This window comes from Rhinolophus sinicus, linkage group LG17 (genome assembly GCF_036562045.2).
Source record: "Rhinolophus sinicus isolate RSC01 linkage group LG17, ASM3656204v1, whole genome shotgun sequence".
Taxonomy (NCBI): Eukaryota; Metazoa; Chordata; class Mammalia; order Chiroptera; family Rhinolophidae; genus Rhinolophus; species Rhinolophus sinicus.
Window position 1 is genome coordinate 495508 of NC_133766.1, and position 25935 is coordinate 521442.

Here is a 25935-nt window from a genome sequence, read left to right on the forward strand (position 1 = left end):
GAGGTTGTCCCAGGGACGGAGGACACAGCAATGGAGACCTCGCCGTCATCTGGCATTTACCCTGGCCTCAGGATGGGGTGCAGACGGCATTTTGTGTTTTTCTAAGTTCACTAAATCCTAGCGCTTCTTATTAATAAGTGAACCCCCACCCCCAGGGGAGATACTGCCTTTGTCATGCAGCTCATCTCCACGCCACCTGGGGAGTTTGTGCCTTATATTTGGCGTGGGGTTTCGGGACATAGTCATTCAGCTGAATTGTTATTCATTTCTGTTCACTCAGCAATCGCTTCTCCTGTGGTTTCATTCTAATCACGAACTATTCATTCCTTGTACATATTTACAGAAAGGTCATCATACCGGAATGAAATATGCAAAGTTATTTTAAATAGCGATCGTTTTCTTCATCAGTACCCAGTATCCCTGAATGGAAACGCCTCAAAAAACGCTTGTATTCCAAACAAGTTTGTTTGTAACCTTATTTCTGTACGAGGGTATTTGCTATGTAGAAGGAGATTGAAGCGGCAGAATGTAACCTGTGAGTTGTACAAGTGGGAAACACTTGTTGTCCACTCAGCCCCTACGTCCCTGTATTATTTGAGGGTGTCTGTTTAAGCTGAGGCATTCCTGGGCCACGACGCCCGCCTGGGACCTCCCCGCCAGCTGATTAGTCGGGTGGTGGCTGTTGAGTCACTTAAGAGGGTCCTGATGCAGCCGCTGCTTCTTTTTACCAGTCTCAGGAGATTCTCATTTGTCCCTTGTAGCCCTGGCAGCTTTGACCCTTCACTCTGCACACAGGGGTTCACGGGGACTCGCAGGTGCCAGTGTGCTGCCTTTGGGGGTGTCCTTGTTACCTGCCAGGGGCTTTCAGGTGGTCAGCTCAGCTTCTCTGACTGTGCTGTCTTCGGTTTTCAGGATGTGCCTGCTTCAGTTTTAGCTGCAGTGTGGCCTCCCGTGAGCTTGCCTTCCTCAGAATTCTGTCCTCTCATCTGGCCATGGTCCCACGTGCCTGCGATAACTGTTTCCTCTGGGTCTCCGCCCCCTAATTGAGTAAGCTGGGCCCTTGTCATCTGACCTCATTTTTCAGTGGCCATTATTGCTCAACGGCCCACAGACCGGGCCCCCTGGCGTGTGCAGCGTCCTGTGCCTTCCTACCACTATGTCCTCGCTTCTTGTCCCTGCCGGGAACGTCCTCTCTTTCCACGTGTGTATTGATTTATCCCACTATCTCAGCTCAAATGACACAGGCTCCGAAGCTGGCCCTGACCTCTGCGTCGTTAGCAAACCGTGCAGCCCCCGTAGAACCCTTCACACGTTAGTGCCGGTCTGCACGGGGCCGTGAGCGCCTGGAGGGTGGCGACGCCGTTTCGGTCACCTGCTGTGTCCCTTGGTGAGCCTGTGCTGGGCCCCTCGCAGACACGCACTGTGTGTAGAAGAATGCGTGAACGCCAGCCTGTCCTGGCCACCAGGCCCGCGAGTCCCGCCCCCGCCCCTCGAGGATCTGACCGTCCTCACGACACAGGTGGTGTTTAGAGACCTCGTGATGCAGCTGAGCTCAGTGTCATCCTGCACATGTGGTCTGTGATGTGATTTATGCGTGTTCCCTTTTCCCACCGAAACTGGAAGTCTCTTGAGGACAGGGACCTCGTCACTCTACAGTAGTGAGAACTCGTATCAATTTCTTGAGCGTAACAGATTTACTTGTGGCCACGTGTTTGCGTATCAGCCTTTCAGTCGGGGAGATGCTGTGTTAGACTTTGTCTCTTTCTTGTTCTGTCCTGTGACTCAGCAATAACAAAATAACCCCTGCTACCTTTCATTGAGTGCTCTCAGGAGGGACAGCCAGTGTGTGAGGCCGTCTCTCCGTGGCTTACAGCAGGGTACAGCGTTGTCCATGGTGGGTGGCTGGCAGAGGCCACCTTCTTACGGAGCAGGAGCGGGGGCCTCCGAGACATCGTCTAGTCTGCAAACCTCTCCCAGGCTCTGTGGTCTGTGTCACAAGACGGGTGACACGTCGGAGCTATTAAAGTAAGGCCAGCGCCTGCACGGCAAGTATAAGCCAGGATTTGTCGGATGGATGGGTTGCTGGTTGTCAGACTCACCCGAGGGACTGAAAAAACAACACTGATTGTCAGGACCACGGGGGTTCAGTGGGTCTCATAGTCCAGGCCTGGCACCTACAAATTTACCCTCCTCCATCTTTCTACAGGTGAAAGAAAAATGAGACCTAGGGCAATGAATTTGGAAAAAAGGCTTAGTCATGAGAGAGGCAGAAATGTTTTCCCATTTTCTTACTGCTTTTGCACCCACAGGAGTTTCCCCTGCAGGTTTCTGTGCTGGAGGAAGCTTGTGCCTTCAGACGGGTGTGTATTTTGTGTTTGATCAAATGTTTGTTTGATGCTTGGTCCATGCCAGGTGCGGGGTGTGGGGATGCAGGAGGCCTTTGGTCTTGGGGGCCCTGGATGCAGTGAGAAGCCCGTAGATTAGCACATAACTTCATTGACATGCTGCTGGTTTCGTGACAAGTGACAGCAGGGCCTAAGGGGAGCCCCGCAGAGATATTAGCATCTTCGCTGTATTAGCCGCTGAGGTAGGTGGGCCAGGAACAGGTAAGTCTGTGACGTCCCATGGTGATGGGTGGCTGGTTAACAGGCTGAGCCCAAGTACCATGTCCTTGCAGGATGTTTCCGGGAGGTTGGAAAGAATGCAGGGTGACCTGAGTCAGCCGCTGTCACACTCAGCAGAACAGCCCTTTTATGGGCCTCTTGGAGATCCCTGGGCGCCAGCGTTAACCGGTAGCATCTCTGTGTGATTGTGATTAAGATAAAGAGGCAAGAAAGCAGCAGGCAGGGAGTGAGGAGCTGTGGCTGGGAGAGTTTGGGCCGGTGCCTGCGTTCTCCCGTCCTCGGGCTCGTCACCTGTAAAGAGCGGTAACAGCGTTGTCGGCTCGTGTTGTCAGATTAGTACAGGATCAAATGACATAACGTGGGAAACACTTTGGAACCTGTCAGCTGCGCAGTGCAGTGCCGAGTGTGGTGGCAGTGGCACATGTGTGTCCCAGACACGGTGCCCCCAAGGTTGGCAGAAACCTCCTGACCCTGGTGGGGGTTGTGGGACTTGTGAGGCAGTCCCTGGGGGGGGGAGGTGCTGCACTGGGCACTGTCCTTCCGGCAGAACGTGGTCCTCACACGTGTGTCCCCAAACACAGGAGTCCGTGGGGCGCTCGGGGTGGGGGACCGGCTCCTGGGTGGGGAGCCTGGGGTGGGGGCTCGGCTCCGTCTGCCTGCTCAGGTCAGAGGAGCGGTGACCTTGGTAGAGAGGAAGTCAAGGACATGTAGGTCCGTCCCTGAGCCTCAGGTGTCGTGGAACGGGGAGGCCTGCTTTGGACAGTCCTCCGATGAGACAAGGCGTCGTTACCGTGACTCCAGTAATAGCACGAACCGTTGCTCCGCTTCCTGTCAGCTCCTTAAGGCAGCTGGGAAGTCCTGGTCACGTGCTCGGAAGCTGGCGGTGGGGTCACATACTGTGTTTCCCCGAAAATAAGCCCCAGTTAAGATCGTCAGCCAGACGGACGCATTTGGTACGTTATGACGATGTTTCAGAAGAAGATGACATGACTGTATTAGAATAAATGTAGATTGTTGTACATGAAAAAATAAGACATCCTCTGAAAATAAGCCCTAATGCGTCTTTTGGAGCAACAATTAATATAAGACCCGGTCCTACTTTCGGGGAAACACAGCCTCTGCCGGTAACAGAAGGGGAGCCGGGAGCCTCCCAGGCTGCGGTCCCCACACCAAGCTCTTCGGGCTGTAGCCGTGATGGCCTCCCACGTCCGGGGCCTGGGCCGTCACCAGTGCACAGACCTGCTTCCCAAAAGCCCAGCTTGCTTCTTGCCAAGGCTCTGGCTTCACCTAAACGTGCCCAGTTTACAGTTGGCTCCGGTGGTTTTCTCTGAGCCGCAGGCGTTCTCGTCTCTTCCTTTGTGGCTCCTTTGACTTGGCGTCTACTTGAAACTTTGGTATCGACAGGAGCTGGTGATGAGAGTGAACCAGGTATCAGGGGTCACGTGTTGGCCGCGATTTTGGGGCCCATCGCTGTAGTTCCGCCTGAGTACCTTCTCCAGCAGCCGTTTGCCTGGAAGCTTCTCCGGCTGTGAGCGTTCTGTGTCAGTTGCCAACTTAGTCTGTGTCCTTTCTGTCTGAAGTTAGACTCTCGGAACTGAATTCTGACAGCAAGGGCAAGGCAGGGCTTCCTGCGGTGCCCTGCCCTGGTCGCCTTCTAACATGCACCGCAGGCCTTTCCACCTCCCGAGCGCTGCGTCACAGCCGAGCCCGCAGCCACCCTCTAATTGTCCCACCCATTCTTGATGGAAACCAGGCCAGTGGGTTTCCTGCCTCTTGCTCGCCACTGCCTGACCCCAGAGACCATGTGCCGTCTTCTCCAACAGTCTGCACGCGGGGTCGGGCTGTGCTGCTGGTTCATGGTTCTAACAGTGGGATGTTTTACATGAACCAGATGCAGAATGCTCTCTCCTTTCATGATCTGGCAACGGTAGGAATTACTGATACATATTCTTCTATCTCTTTTATGGGATAGATGAATCTACTTGGTTTTAGCTCTCGAGGGACCCGTTAACGTTCTGCTGTGGCACTGGGTGGCCTTTAGCATTTTATTGCACTGTCATGTAAAACAGCACCCAAAAATATGTTGGAACTGGTACCGAGTGTCTTAATCTTGCTGTCTGCGCTGAGAAGTCCTGGCTAAGTGTTTGCTCAGCGTCTCCTTAATTGCAGTGCGGTTAATTCCTCGCTACTACAGGAAGCCAAGGTATTTATAGACTGTTGTTATTATTTCTGTGGCCGGGAGAATAAGTGGCATTCACCGAGTGCCAGGACCCTGGCAGGTCTAGTTCCTGCCCCATGAACTCGGTGCGAGAGGAGCTGGCCCGGGAGGAGGGAAGGCAGACAAGACATTTCCACAAAACTGTACCTAGTCTAAAAGGGAGAGAAAATGAATTCAGTTCAAAAGGACACCGTAGGAATTCAATTAAATGGGATAACACAGATGACAGCCATCACGACAGCATTTGTGCTAAATTACACAGCTGAGCAGTGAGTCATGGTGAGCACAGATAGAGGGGACGGATAACAGGTCTCAAAGCAGAGACGGTGTAAGGGGTGGGGGTTAAAAAGGGGAGATGCAGTCGGTTAAAGGTCAAAGGAAGGCTGACGGCATCCCAGGGCCCATCCTCAGTGCTCTCCCTCCCTGACTGGCTGCATCTCGTGACCTTCCAAGGCCTGCCCCTCCCGCCTCTGATGTCCCGCCATCCTGTCCCCAGCTCTACTGCTCTGGTCCTGGTCCTTCTTACCTCTCACTGGTCTCGTGTCTTGCCCTCAGTCCATAATGCATGAGGCTGCCACACGAACCTGCCCAGAGCTGCGCAAAACCCTTAGATCCGGGCGTGAGGCCGCAGCACGTGACTGGCCTGTGGGCCATGCCGAGCCCTCTGTCTGCATCCCCTCGTGTTCTGTGTCCTGCGAGCCTCTCTGGCTGCGCTGGCCGACTCAGGAGCACGTCCCTCTTGCTTGCATCCCAGGCCTTGTTGAGGCGCATACCTGTGGGTGATGTGTGCTCGTAGCTCCTAGGTGACAGGCGTGCCTTCTGTTTTTATCTCCGCGGTGGTCGCGGCTGCCGGCTGAGTGATGGGCCGGCCGTGCCGTCAGGCTGCAACCCCCCAAGGACAGCATGCGTGCTGGGTATCTGCAAAGGTGTTTGACTTTCATCTACAGCAAGGGGAAGACAGGCTCTTGGAGTCATGGGAAGATGCATTTCTTCCTTGTTCTGGAAGGTTTCCAGCACCGGAGGACAGGGACAGCTGGTGTGATCGCCCTGAATTTGTGGATATGGTCTTGGTGGGGGACACCTGTTCTGTTTGCAGAACTGGCGTTTACTTTGGACTCTGAGAAGCAAAAGCCTTGTCCATTTCCCAAGGGGACGGGCAGGTCTGTGCAGGGAGCTGGCAGAGACCTGTTTACTTTGCAGCTTGGCAGTTCCCATCACCATCTGGGGATCTGCCTGACAGCGTGAGGGTGGCTGGGCCCCTTGTGACCTCTGTGGAAACTCAGGGAGGACGGCTGAATTTCAAGACCAGCAGTGACAGACGGGCAGACCTGCTTTCTGGAATGGCATAGGCCTCACCCTGCACGGACTCTGTGCATTTGGGGGGCTACCAGTCACTCGATTTCTGCATGTTACCGAAATTTGTCCCAGAGATGGAACGTTGTAAATTGGCTTTCTCTTGAAGTGGGCACTCTAAACATTTTTTTAAAAATGTGCTCAAAGCCTGTTTGACGTTGAGCTCCCAGTGCCTGTATGATTGCCATTATGGGTTATGTCGTGTTATGGGATGTGACTTAGGCACGTCCTACCACCCAGGGTCCCGAGATGGGAGAGTCTGGTGAAAGCTGCTAGACGGCAAGTGGAAACATTCCTACAGCCCCAGTTAGTGCTGTGACGATGGTGTCGCTGGGAGCCACAGGTCCCACGAGGGGACTGCTGGGCCGTGTGGTCAGCACCACACAGCTGTGACCTGAGGCTGGGGCGGAGCCCAGTGCTGAGTCCAGCGGGGAAGCCTGTGCACCCAGCCAAGCGGACGGGCCTTCCTTGATGTTTGCAGGTCATGGTGGCGCCTTGACCCACCCCCACCACAGCTCCACACTGGGACGTTTGGGACCCCGCGCCTCATGGCTCCTGAGGGGGTCGGCCAGCAGGGGCCTGGGCTCGGCCGGCTGGCCCGTCTCGCGCTGTCCCACTGCTCTCTCCATGGGCACCTTCCTTTCCCCACCTGCAGAGGTCGGCGTGGCGGCTCCTTACCTGGGCAAGTGGGAAGGGGGCTGGTTCTAGGCCATCACTTGGGGACCCAGACCTTTTCTGGGATCTCGTCCCCCCCCTCACCCCAGGGTCCCCATTCATCCGGAGATGAGACAGGCAGCAAGGGTTTCCTGTGGGACTTTTCATAGCAGGCGTGGAGGTCGTGGACATCACTTCCATTCACATCCATTGGCCGGAACTCACAGGATGTCACGAGGGAGGTGGAAAGTGGTGGCAACTGCTCAGGCGGAATGGACATTGGCCTTGGGGTCCTGCCATGTCTCAGAGTCTCACAGACCTGGGATGAAGGCTGTCATTCCACAGGGGAGAGCACTGGCAAGTGGCCGGCTCTGCCGGTGGCAGTGGGTCAGCGTCCCCTTGTGTCCCCTTGCGTCCACCATGCGGGTGGCAGGGCTGCAGGACCAGGCAGGCTAGGAAGCCACGCTGCCTGACGTTCCTGCGACTTCCCAGCCCTTCTCCACAGGAAGCGTCCACCCTCCACTCAGTGATGGTGCCCACTCTGCCCCACACGTGTCGTCCTGCTGACCTTCCACACCACACCCGCCACTTAGATTCACGTCTGTTCTGCAGAGGACACTGAGGATCAGCGAGGATTGGGGCGTCCCCGACACCCCACAGCCACATGTGGTGGTGCTGAAATCGAGACCCTTTGTGCTCCGCCCGCTGCCCCGAGCCCCTGGAGGTGCCGGCTCCCAGTCTGGTGATGCTTCTCTGTGACAGACTTGCCCTGGCCTCCTGAGAACCACCTCTGTCCCTTTCCAGGGGCCAGGTGGTGTCCGAAGACCATCCCCAGCCAGTCCCATTGTCCTGCACTCTGGGGCCACGTGTCCTATTACAGCAGTCACCTCGTGTCCCTGTAGGGCTTTGTGTTTTTTCAATATACGTTCGTGTCCAACCACCGGTTTGAGCCTGGCAGACCCCTCAGACGGCAGGAAGAACAGCTGCGCTTACACTTGGGAGGCTGAAGCCTGGAGAGGTCAGTGTGCCCTCCTGGTGGGCAGTGGGGCAGTGCTGATGACGGCTGCGTGGTTTTCCTTTGGTTTGGCTTCAAATGTGGGAAGAGTGGCCCCAGAGGATAAGGCTCTGTGGTGATGGATGGGGTTACAGTTCTTGGAATCTATACAGAAATACACACGCTGATATTAATGTGCGGTTATTAATAATTGCATTGTGTTCTCAAGCAGTATTTTGTCCACTGGGCCCTGATCCATCCTGGGCGGATGACGGAGGCAGAGCCTGGCATGGCTGAGTGCCAGTTTGCAGAGGGCGTCCCTGTAACCCATCAGGATGGGGCCGAGCCTGGGAGACGTCCCCAGGGGCTGCTCTTGCTCTCCCAGCACCTGCTCCTTCTTTCCTTTCCTACGACTGTGAGAGAGCCTGTGCTTAGCGCCACAGCTGCCAGCGCCTGCAGCACCACCGTGGGTCAGGTCACCAGTGAGACTCGGGTGCAGGGAGGGGACACCACCCGGCAACCAGCCAGCACGGGGTTCGCCCAGGACACGGACCTCTCAGGAGAAACACAGGACAGCTCGAGGCAGACGGGGCGGCCGGTCATCCCGACCACTTCTAAAGACGCTTCTGGCGGGCCCTCCCCCCTCCCACCCTGGCTCCTGCTTCCTGCACCCAAGGCTCCACATGGCTATGGCAGGTGAGCCGCTGGAGAAGGCGGCGTCATGGAGGGGCCCTGGCTCAGGACATGCCACCGCATTTTGCCCAGTGGCTGCCCCTTGTCCTGCCCTGGCTTTGGCCCCATCCTCCCTGTGTCCATGTCTCTGAAGCTCCCAGAACTGCAGGGATGAGGTGGCCGGGACCAGAGGTGTCTGTGTGGGAGCCCCCCTGTCTCCCCCCAGGACAAGACCAGACGAGTCTGTCAGGGGCTCACAGACGTTCATTCAATGGACATGAGCAGCGTGTGGCTACAGGGGCTCAGCAGACCGCAGTGCTGAGGAGGGGCGGGTGCTGCTGTGGGGACGCACGGGGACAGTGGGACGGCCTCGAGTGTGAGCAGAGAGCCGGAGCAGGCTGCCCGTGTGGACGGATGAGGGTGTCCAGCGCACCGCTTGTGTAGCTCTGTGGTGTGCAACGCGACTTTCCCCCCTCTCCACGAAAGTCTTTATTGAAATACCAATTTCTCTTTAAGAAAATCCTTGACAGATGAATAAGAACCCTTGACGTGTCTCAGGACGGGCGGCAAACGGTGCGACTTGAGGTTCAGTTGTTAGGCAGGTGGGGCGCAGTCTTACTCTGTGTCCTAAAGCATTTCCTCGTGCCCCAGACACCAGCCTGCCCCCCACCCAGCTTCTCCCCCCGGCCTGTGCTCCAGGCAGCGGCTCCCAAACCCCACTCTGAGGAGAAGGCGCGGGCGGCCTCACCATTTTCCCTCTCGCCATCTCGTCTCGTCTCTTCTTCTCGCCTCCCTGAGTTTTGGCAAATAGAAAGCGCTCTGTCATTTTTCATAAAGAAAGCTGATGAAATGCAGTGCACTGTCCCACATGGTCCCCTCTCCCAGGTGACGAGGAGGCTGGCCAGCCGGCCCACGTGTATAGAGCAGCTTCAAAGTGGCAGGGCTGGGACTGGGCCTGCCGGCCGCTTCGTTTGACTCTGTCACTCTGTTAGCTTTAGAGATTGGCTTGGAAGTCAGGACACCTGTGTCATAGGCTCACCTTGACCCAGCACAGCGGCGACAATGAGCAGGTCCCCAGTTACTGCAGGCTAGTTGACTAATGTAGGGGACATTGACTAGTGTAGGGATCAGACAGACATAAACTCAGCCCTGCTAGTGACTCCACGTGTGGTGTGAGAACGGGCTAAGAGGGAGCTGAGAGGAGAGGCAGGCGTGGAGCCGGCTGCAGGCACCGTCTTTTCACCCTCCCAGGCTGGGCGTCTTCCTCTGTCCCGCTGCTGCCCCTCAGTCTGCGCCCCCAGCCTCTGACTGCACAGGGCCGTCCCCTGCCCTCGGGCAGAACAGACGGAAGCTTCCTTGTTGAGACTGGAAGGTATCTCTGTGTCCAGGTGTCACTCTGGTGACCTGACGCTCTGTGCTGGGACGTGCTGCCTGGTGACCAGCCTCTGAGTGCTGGGTCTCCATGAGGGGCTGTCATGCCAAGTGTGTCATGGCCGGGCTGGCGAATGAGGACGTTTGCTGCCACTGTTGTCCCAACACGGCTAGTTGTCTGATTGATCAGTTGTGTGGGATGGCGGGCGCTGAGGGCATGGAACCCAGGACAGGGCAGTCCTGGTGGGGACGGAGGGGTGGGCCACACGGGGGGAGGGGTGGGCACAGGGGACCTGGAAAGGACAGGAGCGGCCACATGGGAGAGCTGACAGGTCACCAGAGACAGACTTGGCCTCCGCTAGTCCGGTTAACAACCGGTCTGTGTCAGCATCATGTGCCCCGTCGGACACACAGTGTGTATCGTGTTATTTTCCTGACTTGTGTGGGAAGGAAGGAGCCGGTATCTGTTGTGACTGCTGCACACAGTGCAGCCTGGTGTCTGAGCCAAGGAGACAGGCTCGCGTCCCCACCTGCGGGTCTGGAACCCGCTGCTGCTCGGGGCTGAGTCCCTGCCTGGGGGCGCCCCCTGCTGTCTCTCAGCTCTGTCCCTTCTCCCGCTCATTTGCTTGGCTCCTCTGCGCGTCCCCTTTTTTAATCTGCCTGTCCTTGTGCCTGAGCCAGGGCCCTCACGGTGACACTTGGCCTGGCCGGGGCACTTGAGATGCCTCTCTGGGGAGAAGAATGAAGTTTCTCCATAGCATTGTCTGCGCTGCAAAGATGAGAAGGGAAGGCCTGGGGCTGCGGCAACGAGAGGCTCCTTGAGGAGAGTCGAGTCTGACTCCTTGTGGAGACCAGTTTTCTTCCTTCAGGGAGACGCTCCTAACAGAGCTGTCGTCTGAGGTGGTGACCTGTCAGCGCTGGTATGTAAGCGCAGCTGGTTGACCTCGTGGCGGGACTTAGGGAAGACATTATAATTTCAGGTCTAAGCCTGGAGGGTGTCAGGTGACACGGTCCGCTTTGTGGTTTTTCAGCCCTGAAAGTCGGTTTCCTTAGTTTAATCCCCCATGATGTGACCTGCTCTTTTTTCCCTTTCAGTCATAGTCTTTGAATGTTGGAATTTTTAAGTTGGAAAATGTATAATGTATTGTTTTACCGTTTGTTTTTTTCTTGCTGCGTCTTTAAAAATATATCCCTGCCTGGACGGTCGGTACTGTGTCTGTGGGGTGGCCCAGGCCATTGCAGTCGGGCGGTGTCTGGACTGTCTGCTCTGGAAGGGGCAGCATGCTGCAGACACTGCCTGTTCCCTGAGCGTCTGGCTCACTTTGCTGCATTAGAGAGTGGGAGGGAGTATGAAGTGGGTTTCTGTGCTCTTACAACGAAGAAAAAACTCAGATCCTTGAGGGGACGGAAATGTGTCTTATAGAACTAGAGTTAAAATTCAGTAGCTACGTCTCACTTCCCCAGGGATTTGTTATGTGACGAATGCCAGCATCAGACGCCAGCCAGCAGCAGAAGGGAGGTCTGAGCAGCTCGGCCGGTGCCCGGGCTCGTCGCTGACCCAAGGGCAGCGTGTTAGAAGCTCATCACAGCTCAGCTTGGAGCCACTTGCCCTGTCTGTCCACGGCAGACCAAAGGGGACAGTTATTTCAGGAGCAGTAACAGCTCTGCTGCGATCTAACTCGCACACCATGGGATTCCCGTCAGGTGTGTGCAGCTGTGGTTGTTAGTGCACTGCTGTGCGTGCAGCTGTGCGTGACCACTGGGTCCCCTCGAATCCCTGGATCCACGAACGCACTGTCTGTGTCTATGGCTGTGCCTGTTCTGGACGTTTCCAATAAGTGGAAACATAACATGTGGCTTTTTGTGACTGGCTTCCTTCGCTTAGCATAGTATTTTCCAGGTTCGTCCCTATCGTAGCACGTCGTTACTTTGCACTGACAAACACCGTCACACTGTCTGGATATACCCTTTGCTTTATCCGTCCATCCAGAGGGACAGTTGCGTTGTTTCCATGTTTTGGCTTTTCTGCGTAATGCGGCTGCAAACGTTCACATGCAGATTTCTGTGTGGCCACGCGCCTGCGTGAGAACTGCTCCAGCCACGGAGCTGCTGGGTCGTATGGTAACGCTGCTTAACTTGGTGAGAACCTGGCAGACTTTCCCAAAGCATCGCACTATTTCCTACAGTAACGTGCAGATTCCAGTGTCTGTATCCTGCTCAACACTAGTTATTGTCTGTTTTATTTTAGCCTCCAGTGGGCGTGGAGTGTATCTCATGGCGACTTGGGTTTCCCTGATGACTGATGAGCGGGACTCGCTCCCTGCACTTACTGCCGTCTGTGCACAGTACACCCTCACTTAACATCCTTCATAGGTTCTGTGACTTTAGGTGAAAGGACATCGAAAGACACCAGTTTCACTGTAGATTAATCGACATAAACAGAGTTAAGTTCCTAAGGGATCTCACCAATGCTACAAAGAAATGGCGTTATTTGAGGGCCTGATGTGTCGTCTTTGGAGAAATGATACTTGTTGCTTTTGCCCATTGCTTACTTGGGTTTGTCTCTCATTGAGCCGTAAGAGTTATATTCTGGATGAAAGTCCCTTATCAGATGTGACTTGTGAATGTGTTTTCCCATCCTGTGGGTTGTCTTTTCACTTCTTGGTATTTTTTGAACACACGTTCTGCCCTCTCGACTCCCCACTCCGGAATGAACGCCCCGGCCCGGGTCGGACCTCTGGCCTGCATCACAGGCGCAGGTGTGGGACAGTTCACGGCCGCATCCTGGCAGGGGTGCTGGTGTGGCCAGCGGGCTGCTTCTCCCCGGGAAAAACCAGGGAAGGGGGAGCCTAAGGTGCAGTGAGAAGCCACGAGAAACACTGACCAGAGCTACACGTAATGACACCGTCGCCTGTGGGACAACCAGGAACCCAGGGCTGGAGAGACGCGCGAAGGGGCTGTGAACGCCCCGGAAGCCTGGCAGTCTCTCCAGGTCATCGCAGGCAGGAGCACCGGCCAGGCCCACCGTCCGCGTGGGGACAGCCTGCGCACGCGTCCACTGCCCCTCTGTCCGCCCTCCGTCCCTTCACAGACGTGCATGGTGTCAGCATAAAGACAAGTCAGCACGAGAACCTGGCGCCCGCCCTGAGCACTGAGGAGCAGGGAGGGCTCTGTGACCTCACGGAGCCGCAATCAGTAGTCACGCCGTCGCATCCGATGGCCTGAGGAGCACTGCTGTTTGGAGCGGCCGGGGAGGAAGACAGGGAAGCGTCTCGTTCCTTAGACGACAGACACATAGAGACGGGTGTGCAGCTGCTTTCCAAGCATCTGGGAAGCTTTTCTGGTGTGTCTGAGTGTGCGTGTTGTGTGTGAATGTGTGTGTGTAGTGTGAGTGTGTGTGAGTGTGTATATGTGTGTAGAGAGGGTGGGGCCGGCGGGGTGAGGACACTGCTAAATGTCACAGGCCGTCCTGCGTCCCCATGGCCCCTCCCGCACACCTCAGCCCCGGGACCCCAGGGGCCCTCAGCCATGGGCAGGGGGGGCCTGGGCACCATTTGTCCTTCCCCTCCCCCAGGGCACTTAGCCGCGTGAGGGGCCTAGAACCTGGGCTGCGGTGGCCGCTGCAGTTAATGCTGCTTGTTTGATGCTGAATGAGGCGAGAGCGTTGGCCCAGCTCAGAGTCCTGCTCAGAGGAACGCTGCACTGTGCCCAGGGGCGGCTTCTGCAGGAAGAGCTGCTGTCCAGACACTGACTGCGTCCTGGCTCGGGTCCCTTAGCCTCGGTGGTGCATTCGCCCTCATTTAATCAGCACTGTGACCGGCGCTGTTCTGAGGGCTGAGAGGACAGAAAGGAGCCGGGCAAGGTCCCAGCCCCCAGGGGCCCCCACTGCTGGGGAGGCAGTTGGTGACACGCGAGGGAGGAGAGCCTAGCGCAGACCCAGGGAATGCTGGGAAGGGACCCTGTGGGGGCACCTTCAGATGGCTGCGTGCACTCAGCAAGCCCTGGTGGGGAGGTGACAGCCCCACAGGAGTCTGCTGTCCTCTACTGAAGAGACAGGTCCTGCTTTCGTGTCTGGTCTGCCTTTGGGGGGCAGGCAGCTGCCCCTTGTGTGGGCTCCCAGGAGCCACCTGCACTTGTGCACTTTGGGGCGTTCCCTGGGCCTGGGCGGGTGGACAGCGGGGGCGCCCCGTGTGACAGCCTGTTGTACTGGTTTCTGCTTCACTTTCACGTTCCTCGGCTGCCCAGCCTCTCGTGTTGCCCCCCAGGCCGGCTGAGTGAGCCATTCGCTCTCGAGCGCCAGCTGGCTTGAGGGTGGGGGCTGCGCTGGGCAAACACGCGTCTCACCGGCTGCAGCCCTGTGTTTCTGGGCTGAGTCCCCGCCAGTCTCTGCCTGCTCAGGTGCCTCTCAGGTGCCTCTCCAGCGCCTTCAGGGTTTCTGCCATTTCAGTTAATAGCCTTTGTCTTCCAGAGGCTGTTAGGGCCAAGGAAAGCCGTGGCGAGGACACAGCCCACGTTCCCTCCCAGTGGCCCGTCACTGGCCTCTTGCCTCAGTGTGGCGCGTGTGTCATCAGGGAGCCCAAAGTGACACTGGTGTTAACTGAGCACCACAGTTCGTGTCCCAGGCCACTCGCGTGTGGCGCACATGCTGCCGAGCAGTTTTGCATCTTCCAGGCTTCACGTTTGCTGTTTGATGCAGGTCAAGTCTGATGACACGGTTTGTCCGACTTCTCAGATGCATTTAGTTGTGATTCGTACATAAGCTTTTTTCTGGTCTCTGGACACATTTGACAGAAATCCTGTAAGTGAAGGGACTTCCCTGAGGGCGGCGGTGGCAGGCAGTCTGACAGGTTGATGACACTGGTGATTGTCAGGCTGCTGCCCGCCGCTTCGTGTTGTGAGCTCTGCATCAGGAGACAGCACAGGTCACTTTAGCACTGTCTTCAGGAGTGAATGCCCAGGCACCAGGTGAGAGAGGCACATGCAGAGCCTCGTGAGGTTTTCAAGGCCCCAGGAGGCTGGGGTTGTCCAGAAACCGCCGGAATGCCTGGAATCCTCCGGGAACCTCTTGGCTGTGAGCGCCTCTTATCTGGAAGATGAAGCCACAGATAAAACTGACCAGACAGGGTCACGTCCTGACCGCCCAGCACAGCCGCTCCGTCCTTCTGGGTTTGCTTTCTAGGTGCTGATGAAAAAGCAGCAGGCCTGACAGCTTTAAACTGCTTCCCCTGCCCCCCTCAAGCTGTGTGTGGGTGTTCTGAGTGGACGCCCTGCCATATGTCACAGCAGGGACACTGCAGGTGGCGGAACCCCCTCTCCGAGTTCTTACAGAGTAGAACGGTGGGCGGTTACAAGTCCACGACGGGGAGGTGGCTGTGCCGTCAGTTCTGGGTAAGCCAGAAATTGGAGGTGCCAGTGTCAGGGCATCTGGCTTAGGTCCAGGCAGGTGGCTGGGCGAGTCAGGTGAGTTTAGAGTCACTGAGGACTATGGGGGGGGTGGTGTGGCCCGCACACAGGCAGGACCCAGCACTGAGGCCCCCGTGCCCTTCCCCAGAGTGGGCCTGTCCCACAAGCACTTGGGATGGACATGTGTTTGGTCGTGGAAGAGTGCAGTCAGGTGTGTGGAGGGTTTCCTGTGCCTGCACCTGTATGAGGTCCGGTCAGTCAGGAAACAATGCATCATGTGCTTAGCCACGTATGTGCCACGAGGGAGCGCTGAGCGTGTTACAGCATCTCAGCTTCCCTGGGGGCAGCGGGAGGCTGGAGAGGGGAGGCAGAGAGCTGCAGGGTTGCAGAAGCTGGGGGACTGCAGAGAGGGTGTGAGGAGCGGTACTCCAGGCGCAGGGAGGGGACGTGCTGTGTCCCAGGACCTTCTGCATGACAGAGAGGCTGCTGGGGCAAGCTGCAGCTGGCCTGCGGGCTGTGCTGGCCACGCTGGGGGCTTTGATTGTCATCTCCAGAGCACTGACAGCAAGCACGGCACGTCTTAGGAGAGGGGCCAACACTGGAAAGAGGTGACCCTGGCCTCCTGGGGAGGCTGGTTTGGAGCGGGCCTGGAGTGGAGGGGAGACGGCAGAGTGTCTGTTGTGTGGAAGTGGCACCTCCCTTCCCCAGGCGCTGAGCCGGAGCCCAGCCAGGGGCCTGCAGAGGAGGCAGAAAGGGTCACCGGCCCGGGCATCAGCCTTTGCAGGCAGGGTGCTGGCTTTGCCTGGTCCCTGTGGGAGGTGACAGAAGCCCAGCAGGCAGACGAGGTTCAGGACTGGGAGTGGGAGGTGCCATCCCAGGCTCGCGTGACCAGTGAAGTCGTGGGTGATGGGCCACCGTGCAGCCCTGGCTCTGGTCTCAGGCTGCCTTACGCTTCCTCTGGCTCAAGATGGAGCCTCGAGAGGGACTGAAGCTCGTCATGCAGGTGGTGACAGTTGGTTATAGAGATGCTCTTGTGGCGGGTTAGACACGTACCCCCAGTGTGTACACACACACACACACACACACACACACACAGATACACACGCATGCATACACACACATACACACACTCACACACTCACACTCACACACACAGAGATACACACAGATACACACGCATGCATACACACATGCACATACATACACTCACACAGACACACACACATTCACACACACACACACACACTCACACTCACACATACACATACACTCACACACACACATACACATACACACACGCTCGCTCACACACTCACACACACTCACACTCACACACTCACACTCACACACACAGAGATACACACAGATACACACGCATGCATACACACATGCACATACACACACTCACACAGACACACACACACTCACACATTCACACACTCACACACACTCACACTCACACACACACATACTCACACACGCACTCACACACTCACACACACACATACACACATACACACACTCACACACACTCACACGCACACCCCCCGCCGTGCCGTCTGGCTGGCCCTGAGCAGTAGGCTTTCCCGTCCTGCCCAGCTCCTGGCACTGGTCTGCTCTCTGACTCACGCCGTCAGTCTGGGGGGTCGGTGCTGGGTGGCGACGCAGACCTGAGCCCCACTCCGCTCCTCTCAGTGTCTTCGAAAGACCCTAAGGTGCCACCGCAGTGCCACTGGGTCACCTGCTCCAGACTCACTCTCAGGGGCAGGCTTGTGATTTCCTTCCCATGACTGAGAAGGAGGACGCGAGTGTGTGATGAGTGAGTGTGCAGGGCGGCCGTGTGCGTGCTCTGTGGGGGGAGGTGAGTCACACGTGTGCACTGCGTGTGCATGTGTGTGAAGGTGCAGCTGACGGAGAGAAGGAGGCCCCACAGGGTGCAGGCGATGGACGTCCTCGGGTGACCTTCCCATGCAGAGTTGGCTCTCACTAGGACACCTGTCCAAAGCCAGGCCGCCTCCTCTCCTGTGTTGCTTCTGTCCCCGGTGCCCCGCACCCATGTTTGCTGACTGCTTGGGGGTCTCAGTCCAGCGGCACTTGTCCTGAGGACGGAGAGCCCCGCCGGGCGGGGGGGCAGGAGGGGTGGGTCCGGTCTGGGCAGCTGGGGTCTCCTGGAAGCAGGCCGTTTCCCGAGGTGGCAGGGATCGTGTGGGAGGACTGTCCAGCCCCCAGGCTCCCCTGTCATGGTGACCTGGCTCGGTCGTGACGTCCTGCTGCTCACACGATGGCCGAGGGGACGTGAGCCAAGTCAGTCCCTCCTGCACGGGCTCAGGGCAGCAACCTTCGGCGAGCAGCTTCCAGGGCAGGCGTGTGCGGACCGCCCTGGCTGCAGGGCCTTGGAGGTTGGGCGGTCACAAGCCGGGCCTCGCATCATTCCTGGCTGTGCAGGCCCCTGACACGGTGACATGCCGCAGGGCTCCACAGTTCAGTCTGCCACACTCGTAGATCGATCTAGCAGCCTCGCTTACCTGAGCGAGTGCCCAGGTGCTTCCCCAGCAGGCAGGCGGCCCGGCCGTCCTGGTGAGGCTCCTGCGTGGGCCTGGACCCGGCCGCTCGGAACCACGTTCCCCGTGTTTGGCACAAGCGGTAGGCCCATACTCGGGGACTTGTTGTGCACTGTTTAGGTTTTGAAGCCCTGCTCACTGGGGCCAGTCCTGGTCCAGATTTCAGGAAGAACCTGCTGTTTCCGTTGAGCACAGGAAATGGGCGTCCTGCACAGACGGCCGCCCTCTTCTCAGCCCTGATTAGTGTGCTCTTGCATGGGTGCTGGGGCGCTGAAGGTCAGGGGTGCCCCTGGGCTGGAGAGGAGAGGTGGCCCCAGGGGTCTGTGTGGGAGGGGTGGCGCTGCCGCGTGCGGCTGGCCTCCGCATGTCTTGCCCCATCCCGCTGAGGGGCGAGTCTAGACTTCTGACCCAGCAGCCCTGCAGCAGGAACCCAGCCTGGAGAGCTGCTTGGAGGAGGGCTGTGCTCGTGACGTAGGGTGCGTGTTGTTCAGTGGGGGCCATCGTGGCATGTGACAGAGCTGGGAGCGTGGGGAGAAAGGTGCCCGAGCTTTCAGAAGGTGTCTAAAGTAAAAGCCGGGCTGTAAGACGATGTGAATACGATGGGCCTTTCCACGTAACATAAACACCGCGGTGTCTGTGAGCACATAGGTCTGTCAGCACACGGAGACGGACGGCAGTGTGACAGTGGCCGCTGTGTCCTTTTGCTCTGCATGTTTCCACATTACCTGAATAACCTGCAGTGAGGAAGTCCTGATACGCTAAACATTAACTTGCGTTATTTGGTTTTTAAAATAAAAATAGAATCAGGTTAAATTTTTAAATAAATTACAAGCAGTCCATTCCTTTCATCCAATTAGGAGCTCATTCAAGTGTGTTCCCTCTGCTATCTAGGGCTAACTGAATGAGCTGCTGTTAATTAAAAAAAAAATTTTTTTTTTAGTATTTTACTGTGCTCAAGGCACATTTGTCTAAGAGCCTCATAGCCCGACTCATTTGGTCTTTACTGAAGCCCCGCTTTACAGATGAGGAGACTGACACAAAGAAAGGCAGGTGTCCTGCAGGGAAGGGGTGGGAGATGGGAACCCGGGCCTCCGGGTCGCGGCCTGCGGGGTTACACGCGTGCTGGCCGCGCCTCTGCTTCAGAACATGGGGCGGAAGCAGTAACTAACCTCCTTCAGTCGGTTTTTACAAATAAAGTTAGAAATCGGTCCCCTACAACACACCTTTTGGCTGTTGGTCATGCCCCTCTGTGAAATGGGGAGATGACCTGAGTGACCTCCAAAGGCCCTCGCAGCGCTTACACGCTGACGAGGGCCCCTCACTACGCCTCTGACCCGGCGTTTGCTTCCCCTGCAGTACGTCGGGAGCCTGGACGTGCCGCGGCCCAACAGCAGACTGGAGATCGTGGCTGCCATGCGTCGGATCCGGGTGAGTGCGGCGCGGGCGTGGGCGGGAGGAGGCTGCGCGGGGTGGAGTCTGCTGGGGGGCTGGGGGGGGCTGCGTGGGCGTGGGGCTTAGTGGGGCCACGGCTGTGCTGGGCCGGATGCAGGCTCTTAGCTGCTGCCCCTTGGAAAACCCCAGGGCCGTGGCCCGCGCTGCAGGGAAGCTGTTCTGACTTGGTGTCGCCCTTGGTGAAGGGCCCCGGTTGGAATGGATGTGATGGCTGGAGGGTGCAGTCGTCGCCGGGCCCTGACCTGCTCCTCGCGCTGATGCCTGGAGCACGTGTGCACGGGACAGAGAAGAGTCTTTCTGTTCAAAGACTTTAGTAAAAAAGGTTTGACAGTTGGCTGTTAATTACTCAAGACGTTAAAAAAGTAAAGCCGTTTACTGTGATGTGAGCAAGGTGGACTTGCGTTTTTAAGAGCAAGTGTGGGATTTCCACAGGTTTTCTTCGGCTGGGGAAGCCGTGCAGGGCACTCTGGGAGCTCAGTCCATTCCCACCATCGCTTTCCCACTGGTCCACGCAGCAGAGTGAGCAGAAGCAGCTGTGTGCTGAGCATGGCACATGCCCTCGTGAGGGAGCTGCTCCAGTGTGCGCGTTTGGAGGGCAGGGTGGGGGGTCAGGTGGACCGTGAGGACACTGCTGGCCGGGCTCTGTCCTGAGAAGAATCAGCCGTGTGGCCCTGTGACCTGCTTCCAACGAGCAGCTCATTAGATCAGAGATGAAGTTAACTGGCCAGCAAGCTGTTTGGGCTGCTGTCCAGTCGCTTGTTTGCACTGGCCAGCATTAACGGCAAGAACTCGGGGTGCGGTTTCCTCCAACCCCCCAATTCACTGCGAGGTCGGGCTGCTGTTTTCTTTTCTTCTCTCCCTTTCAAAGCTGTTTTGGCTGCAGTTACGGTTGTGAAGAACAAGGGCCTGCGATTCCGTGGAAAGGACTGTTCCCACTCTGCCCTTTGATGTTGGGGGGGCGGGGCTAACGCTGGGCAGGACGGTGGTGGGGGAGGCCTTCGGGCTCCTGGGTGCTCGGTGGACTCCGGACGCAGGCCTCCCAGCCTGGCCAGGGCAGTGCTGGCCTAGCCCCGATCAGCAGAGTGACGAGAAGGGTCACAGTTCTTATCTGTAGTGCGTCATTGTGCTCTGCCAGCCCTTTGTGTGGCTGCTGCTGTGCGAGGGCAGTGGGTGGGCGGTGCAGACGGAAGCCCAGGAGAAGCTGGCTCACCGTCTGGGGTGGGGTGGGGGGGCCCTGCTTGCCTTTCGCTCCCCTGTGCACTCTGAGCTGAAGATGGAGGCTTGTGGGTTCGTGGGCTGGTCATCCATCGTGGGCTCTGTGCACAGGGCTTCATGTCACCTGATCCATGTGGTATGAATGTCACCCCATTTCACAGATGAGGAAATTGTGGCACAGACAGTTCAGTAACTTGGCGTAGGTCACAGAGCTGGCAAGCGATATCTGGGGTTCAGTCCAGAGCTCGCAGCTGGGACGGAGCCCACGCAGGGCTGTGGTCTGCTTGCCCCTGGCTCAGAGAGCCCCAAGAACATACCGACGGCTGCCCAGGCAGCGGCATCTGTGTCCCCGATGGTGCCTGCCTCCAGTCTGGGAAGGCTGCCAGCACTGGATGTAAATAAGGCCGGCACTTGATTTTCATAAACTTCATGTAGAGTCTGAGGCTGGCGTACCCTGGGAGACACCCCCTTTGGATGTCCCAAAGGTACCTTGAGTTCGTTACGTCGGGAACCGAATTCATCATTTCCACGGCCTCCTGCCGGCTCGGAACCCTGGGCCCTGTGTTTTTCTTCTGATGGCTCCTTGTCTCACTGAAGGGTGTCGTGTCCTTGTGGGGACGTAAGCTGGGGACCTCGAGGTGCCGTAGACGCCTCCCTCAGCGGCCCCACATCAGTCACCTTACGGGTTTTGCTCCTAAGAGTTTCTCAGGTGTGTGTCGCTGTTCCTACCTGGGGAGGCCCATGTCATCCTCCGCGTGGCCCTGCAGACTGCAGTGCACCCTCGGCCTGTCCCCCGGCCCCGCTGCCCACCACCACGCTGCTGCCTGGCTCATGTGTCTGACGGCGTCTGCTTTGGGCCGTTTGGGGGTGGGTTGTCACCTCCAGGCTGGAGTCTGAGCTCTGGGCAAGGCACGTGGGGTCCCGTGGGGTCCCAGGCCTCCTGTGCTCAGTGCCCTGCATGGCCTGGGGCCTCCATGCCTGGGAAGCTCCCCCTTCTCAGTGTGGCCCAAGTCTGTGTCCTCAGCTATCCTCACGAGTCTTTGGACTTTCTTCCCTTCTGGAAGCTTCCCTCTAGAGACCTGTTTCTGCATTTATCATGTCGTCGAGGATAACAGACAGAAGACAGGCTCCGAGCCTCCAAAAAGGGCCTCCTTTGGATGGTGTAGAGAACGGCTCCTTACTGAGCAGCAGGCATACGGCACTGAGGCCACAAGGGTGGGTCACGTCGGCTGGGTTCAGTCCTGGAGCCTAGGCCAGGCCTGCTTTGGGCCGGGTTGTCGCCACCCAGAGATTCCCTCCCACTTGGGCCGTGGGGCTGGGCAGCCTTCTAAGCACGGACTTGGAGGGCACAATACACAGTGGGTTCTCCTGGCCGGGTTCCTGAAGGAATGACGGATGGGACGGCCGAGCAGGACGCTCGCGTGGCTCCAGGCCAGGCTCTGCCTTTCCCGCCCGGGACCCACCGAGCCAGGGCCCCTTGTCCTTTGTCCTCAGCACCTGCCGCCTTCTGATATCCCCCCCCACCCAGGTTTCTCTGTCACAGAAATCCTTTCTTCAAACTGGATCCGACCTCTGCGTTGGCTTGCACATCTGGTCTTTGTTTAGCAGGATGACACTTAGTTTAAGTAAGACTTTGGCTGCCTTTAAACTAAACAACTGTGCCCTGCTGAGGGGACCAGGAGGGCGTCAGTAGCCAGATTGTTTATTGAAAGAGCTCATACTGATTTATGATTTTCACTTAGATCCTTTCCCAGACACCCCTGCATTTAATGCACGGCTGGGCACTCAGCTAAGAATCCGGCTCCCTCGCCCCTGCACACAGGGCCCTGTATGCATGTGACGTGGGTCCCTCCGACCTCACAGAGCTGGAGGGCTCCTCCCAGCCTGGTCACTGCTCCTGGGCAGCATGAGGCCAGTCACCCCTCTGCTCTAAAACCTTCAGCAAGTCCCCCTCGCCTGGGAATGAAACACGCAGTTCTCGGGGCTGGCAGGGGCCGCCCCAGCCTGGCTGCTCTGTGCCTGTCATGTCCATCATTGCACAATTCTATGGCCAAACTGAGTTTCTTCCTTTTTTTAATTTTTTATTTTTAGAAAAATAAGCTTTTTTTTTCTTTCTAAATTTTATTGGGGAATATTGGGGGACAGTGTGTTTCTCCAGAGCCCATCAGCTCCAAGTCATTGTCCTTCAATCTAGTTGTGGAGGGCGCAGCTCAGCTCCAAGTCCAGTCACCGTTTTCAATCTTTAGTTGTAGGGGGCACAGCCCACCATCCCATGCGGGAATTGAACCGGTGACCTTGTTGTTGAGAGCTCGCGCTGTAACCTACTGAGCCATCTGGCCGACCCAGAAAAATAACCTTTTTAAAAGATGTGTTGGACTGACAGAGTTGTCGCTAAGGTAGACAGAGAGTTCTGTTCAGCCCACACCCCTTTCCCCCTTCTTGACGTCTCACTGCTGTGGCACATTTGTTACAATTGATGAAGCCAGGCTGATACGTTCTTGCTACCCAAACCCACCCTTTGCACAGCTGTGCTTGGCTGTTGCCGGGGCCTGTGTAACACACCACATGACGCACAATCCCTCCCCGGCCTGTGGTGGTTTCCCAGGTGACCTGACCACTCTGACGGGCACCCATCGTCGTGTAGACTGAGCCTCGGGTGCGGTTTGTTGGCTGCTTTTCTCCTGCCCAGAGTGGGACTGTGTGTTTCGCAGAGGACGAGCAGACAGGTGACGCCCTTCTCAGCATCATGTCACGTCATCAGTGTGCCTGACGCTGCTGGTGCCGACCTGGCGCGTGTGACGTGTGTGCCAAGCTCTTCTTTCTTCTTCCACACCGTCCTCTTGGGAAGACGGGCACGCTGTGTGGCCGTAGGATTCGGGGTCGAAGGCAACACAAAACTATGCATGCACATTCTGGAGAGAATGCATGCGTAGCCCCTCCCTTCTCTGGAGTCAGATTTTAGTCCTGAACCTTGGCTGCCACCTCCTGTCTCCCCTTCCAGGAGACCCTGAGGTTCTCGGCCGCTCCTCACACCCCCGGGAGCCCAGAAGGGCTGCGCGTGATGAGCAGCTGCTGCCTGGGGGCCAGAAAAGCAAAGTCCTTCCTCCTCCTCCTGCTCCCAGTTGCGTTGCCACCTGTGGATTTATGTTCGTATTTGCAGACGGGAGCCCTTGTAATTACAGCATCAAGATAGGGCAGCCCTGCCGGGGTGCGTGTGTGTCCAGCTCTGTCGTTCAAGGCCTCAGCGAGTCACGCTGAGCTGAGGTCTGGCTGGTACCCTGCCATCCCGCACGTCCTGGGCTCTTGGCTCTCAGATGAGGAACCGTCCCCACAGACGAGCTTAAGGCCTGTGACGTGTTCCCACAGGGCACCAAATTATTTTTAAATAATAACTTCTCTTTTCTTTAATATAAAGCCTGATTCACATTTATTGTATAAAAGCTTTTAAAAAGAAGAAGAAAAGAAAACAGGACTTCCCAGTACCCCATGGCCAGAAGTAGCCGCTGGAAAGCCTTTAGCATCTGCCTCCTAGGCTGTAATTTTAGCAGAAATGGAATATTTTTAACAAAAATGAGATCTTGCCGTGGAGAAGCTTTTGTAATCTTTCTTTTTCACTTAATACTTTATAAGATCACTTGGTGACATTAAATAATTCCCTCCGGCATTGTTCTTAATGGCTGAATATATTTACATTAAGTGGATGTAGCATAATTGATTTAAGCAGTCCTGTTGTGTGACACTGAGCTTGTTCCCAGTTTCTCACAGCTCTCCGTCAGCACTGGGTACACTCGGAATTATCCCCTCAGAACACATTATTCAGTGGGATTGTTGCATTTGAGGGGCGTAGAATTCTAAGGCTTTTGATACATATGTTGCCAAATGGCGTAGGCGCAGATGTCGAGCAGTCTGAGTGTCAGGTGTGTGGGGTCCTGTGTGTGCCCCTCCCTTCTGCAGAGGTGTGTACAGACCCGTGAAGGCGCTGGAGTAGAGGGGACAGTTCTGGGGACATTTCGCGGAAGCACAGGTCACTGGCCAACAGGGCACATTCCTGCCGTGTGGGGTCAGGTTCAGACCGGCCGTGCAGCTGCGGCCGGCGTCCAGGCCCACGCCCACCTGGCTGCTGCTGTCAGAGATTTGAAACTCCCCAAGGTCCGAGCTGCCAGGTGACGTGCTGGGCTGATGCCAGGCTGTGTGCCTGGGCCCGATTTGGCTGCACTCATGCAGCTATGTGCTGATCGGAAATGAGAAAGCGTTTGGAGGTGTTCCCAGGGCCACATAAATGTGGTGGTGTGACATCGTGTTGTCAGCGTCCCTGATGTGCCGTTCTTGCTGTGGGAGAGCGAGCAGCAGCCTGAAGCCAGGACCAAGCTAGACTGTCCTGTCTGCCTGGGGGAGCCGGGCTGCCTCGCAGGTCCTGGACCTCAGCAGAACGGGCCTCTGGGCTCTGGCCAGCGGGAGTCCCAGAGAAAGGTGCTCTGTGCATAAGCCAGTGGTGCTTTGGAACTGCTGGGGGCCTGCTGGGGGCGGGCTCAGTATGCAGTCCCTCCGACTCATTGCGAGAGCTGGGCTCCTGTTTTCCTGTGGCTGCAGCTGGGCGTGCGCAGTCTGATCACGGGCCGCGTCCCAGAGCTCGATGGTGTCCTTGTTCGCGTCCCTCTGAGGCCTGGGCCACTTGCTTTATTGAAACGGCTTTTCAGGGAGCAGGGCAGCACTCACGTTTGTCACACGGCCTAAGACCAACTCTCACTCACCGGGAACTGCCAGAGCGACTTCAGCTAGGGCACGAGAGAGTGAGGGGCTGGCTACCGTCAGTCTTCGGGGAAAGCGCCGGAGGTGGGTGAACACAGCGTCGCGATCACGGGCGTCCTCGGACTCCGTGACAGACATTCCCGTTTCCTTCTTGCAGCTGTGAGCGCTAGGGTGGTATTAACGTTCTGTGAGTATCTTCCACAAGTGCAGTTTGGATTTGCATCATAGGATGTGTGCTGCGATGTCTTTATCATGTCTGTTTATGACGGAAGGGCTCAGAACGGTCTTTTCCTGCTGAACATTTTAACTGTGAACATGCAGAACGTGTCCCAGAACCGCCGCTGTAGAAAAGCCGGAATGGCATCCCTGTCGAGGCCGCCTCCATCTAGTCGAAACATGGAAAAAGTTTACGGCCCTCAAGAGCTTCTGCTTGTGATTTAGTCTAGATAAACTGGGGTATTTCTGTCAGTGGTCTGTTAATTCTTATTTAAGCAAGTGAGTTTTCTGTAATTCAGGTGCAAAAGACCCCACCGTTGCATAGTCAGATTTCTGATCCGTCACCAGGTATCCGTCTCTGACCACATTCTGGGCTCTGGGGACAGGTGGGCGAGTATCTCTTCTCATGGACCTTGTGTTCACATGCGGAAGACCAGTCACAGTTCAGCTGTG

At 56.8% G+C, this 25935-nt stretch overlaps 2 protein-coding genes across 2 annotated transcripts in view; both read left to right on the top strand.

The window, feature by feature from the left end:
- The window catches only part of LOC109435251 (uncharacterized protein C1orf226 homolog), a 244108-nt gene that overhangs the window by 149891 nt on the left and 68282 nt on the right, over positions 1-25935 (top strand). The gene's annotated exons all lie outside the window — the stretch shown is intronic.
- LOC141569378 (uncharacterized) overlaps positions 1-25935 on the top strand; it is a 72617-nt gene that overhangs the window by 16405 nt on the left and 30277 nt on the right. The window contains exon 3 of the mRNA XM_074322435.1: positions 19207-19278. Within this exon, the coding sequence (XP_074178536.1) occupies positions 19207-19278 (72 nt within the window). The remainder of the gene's footprint in view (positions 1-19206; positions 19279-25935) is intronic.